The sequence below is a fragment of the Nannospalax galili genome, unplaced genomic scaffold (genome assembly GCF_000622305.1).
Source record: "Nannospalax galili isolate Female #2095 unplaced genomic scaffold, S.galili_v1.0 scaffold1622, whole genome shotgun sequence".
NCBI lineage: Eukaryota > Metazoa > Chordata > Mammalia > Rodentia > Spalacidae > Nannospalax > Nannospalax galili.
The window spans coordinates 426,287-428,716 of record NW_008348203.1 but is presented as its reverse complement, the minus strand read 5'-3'; the positions used below and the strand labels follow the sequence as shown (position 1 = coordinate 428,716).

The following is a 2,430-nucleotide window of genomic DNA, read 5'->3' as shown; positions in this document are numbered from 1 at the left end:
CAAGTAATAGTTTCGGTGCTGCACAGCCCAGTGACGGACCAGAATGCTGGTGGACAGTGACTAGGACTACTCATCAGCTCCTGGAACTGTCAGCTTCCGCGAGAAGCTTCCGCGGGGCTGTAGAACCCACGCCACTCGGCATAGTAAACCCAAAGGCAGTTGCCCTGTCTCCAGAAACTGATGTCTTCAGCTCTTGAGGTGCAGATTCTCTCGAGAGTCCCCAGAGGGCAGAAACCTGAGAGGAAATTCTTGGTGCCGAAGACCACGCACTCTCCACAAAACGCCTCAGGACCTTCTCCTTCCACTTCCCGGGGCGGTTTCATCCCACAGGAAGTGTCTCGTTTGGGCCAATGAAAAAGGGGGCGTGGCTTACATCTTTTTATTGGCCCAGATTTCCCCGCGGCCGGGCCTTGGCTAGAGAAAGCGGAAGTTACGCTGTGGTCGGAACTTTTTGGCTTTCTCCGGCTGCCTCCATCATGGTGCGGAAGCTGAAGTTCCATGAGCAGAAGCTGCTGAAGCAGGTGGACTTCCTGAACTGGGAGGTGACCGACCACAACCTGCACGAGCTCCGCGTGCTGCGGCGATACGGGCTTCAGCGACGCGAGGAGTACACGCGCTACAACCAGCTGAGCCGCGCGGTGCGCGAGGTTGCCCGCCGCCTGCGCGACCTGCCGGAACCGGACCCGTTTCGCGTGCGCGCCTCGGCCGCGCTGCTGGACAAACTGTATGCACTCGGCCTGGTGCCTACGCGGGGCTCGCTGGAGCTCTGCGACTTTGTCACAGCCTCGTCCTTCTGCCGCCGCCGCCTGCCTACTTTGCTCCTCAAACTTCGCATGGCGCAGCACCTCCAGGCCGCCGTGGCCTTCGTGGAACAGGGCCACGTCCGCGTGGGCCCAGACTTGGTTACGGATCCCGCCTTTCTTGTCACGCGCAGCATGGAGGACTTTATCACTTGGGTCGACTCATCCAAGATCAAACGGCACGTACTGGAGTACAACGAGGAGCGCGACGACTTTGATCTGGATGCCTAACGGGTGTGCTCGCCACGGCCATCTTTTACGGAGGGGGAGACTGAGCTGATGGCTGAAGATACTGAGTGCTGACCCCGAGAACCTGTCGGCCATTCCTGGATTCCTAAGAACTTGGCTGCTCAACTAGGGGTCACAGAGCTGGGGATGAAGAGTGGATAATTAAATAACTGGAGATAGTGGGAAGAAATTTTGTACTGCACTGGGTAGGGATTGTTAGCTTCTTGCGCCTTAAACCTTGTGGTGTAGAAGCAAGAACACTGCGGCTTCCCTCTGACCTTGAAGTAGGACTGTAAGTTTGAGAATGTGGGCCCAATTTTTCATAAAGTGGGTGAGACTTGAATGCTCAGGGTCCACGCCCTCATTTAAAGAAATCCTTTCTTAATACCAATAAATGGCCCGACTGCCTTGTAAGCAAATTTTTGCCTGTCCAGTCTTAGTACGGGATTCCTATATAGTCATATGCCGGTCTTGCAAGCTCATGAACCGGGAGAAAAGGAACAGCATTATAGCTGTGAGGTCAGCTGCAAGGGCCTCTCATGGAGGCTGCAGGATGTTGTACATGCTGGGCAGATTTGTTTCTTTACTAGTCCTTTTCTCAGAATGAATGTTTTGGCAGAGCTTTTATCCACAGGACTTCCTGTTGACATTCCAGCCCCAGGAAATACCATATTAAAGGCCTGAAGTGTTTGCCTAAGGAAATGATTACCCTGCAGCTTGGACATCTAGCAGTTAGAAGTAACCCAGAGGATTCCTAAAAACAAGTGTTCTTAGGGATGGTAGAATGTGTGGGTAGTGTTATATGCAAGGTCCTGGGTTCAGTCCTAAGAACCCCTACTCAAAAACATAAGCAAAGAAACATGATAGAATTGGTGAAGGAGTATCAAGTTTTAGCCCAGATAAAAATAGAATACTGAACTGTAAATTGAGTTGGGGGTCTCTTTTTGCTTTATTAAGACAGGTTTTATCTACTGCCTCAGCCTCACTAGTGCAGAGATTACAGTGTGTGCTACCGCCCCGTTATGGCTTAGGTATATGTGCCTTCTCTAGAACTAAACCAGAGAAATGTGTAGGAGAGATGGCTCAGCAGTTAAGAGCACTGGCTGCTCTTGCAGAGGACCTGGGTTCGATGCCCAGCACCCACATGGCATCTAACAACCGTCTGTAACTCCAGTTCCAGGGGATCCGAGGCCACCTTCTGACCTCTGAGAGCATTGCACGATATGGCTGCACTTACATGCTGGCAATACACTCATACACATAAACTAAAAATAACTTTTTTAAAAAAAAAAAAAAAAAGAAAGAAACCAGAGAAGTAGCAGAAGAGATGGCTCAAGGCTGACAACCTAAATTTGATTCCCAGGACCTGTATGGTATTCGGTGGGTACTCACAAAATAAGTG

General features: G+C 51.2%; 1 protein-coding gene across 1 annotated transcript; it reads left to right on the top strand.

The window, feature by feature from the left end:
- The first annotated feature begins 419 nt into the window (after positions 1 to 419).
- Positions 420 to 1,447, top strand: Imp3 (IMP U3 small nucleolar ribonucleoprotein 3). The gene has a single exon (XM_008844883.2). It carries the CDS (start codon positions 477 to 479, stop codon positions 1,029 to 1,031), a length of 555 nt encoding a protein of 184 aa, XP_008843105.1. The 5' UTR covers positions 420 to 476; the 3' UTR covers positions 1,032 to 1,447.
- Positions 1,448 to 2,430: the final 983 nt, after the last annotated feature.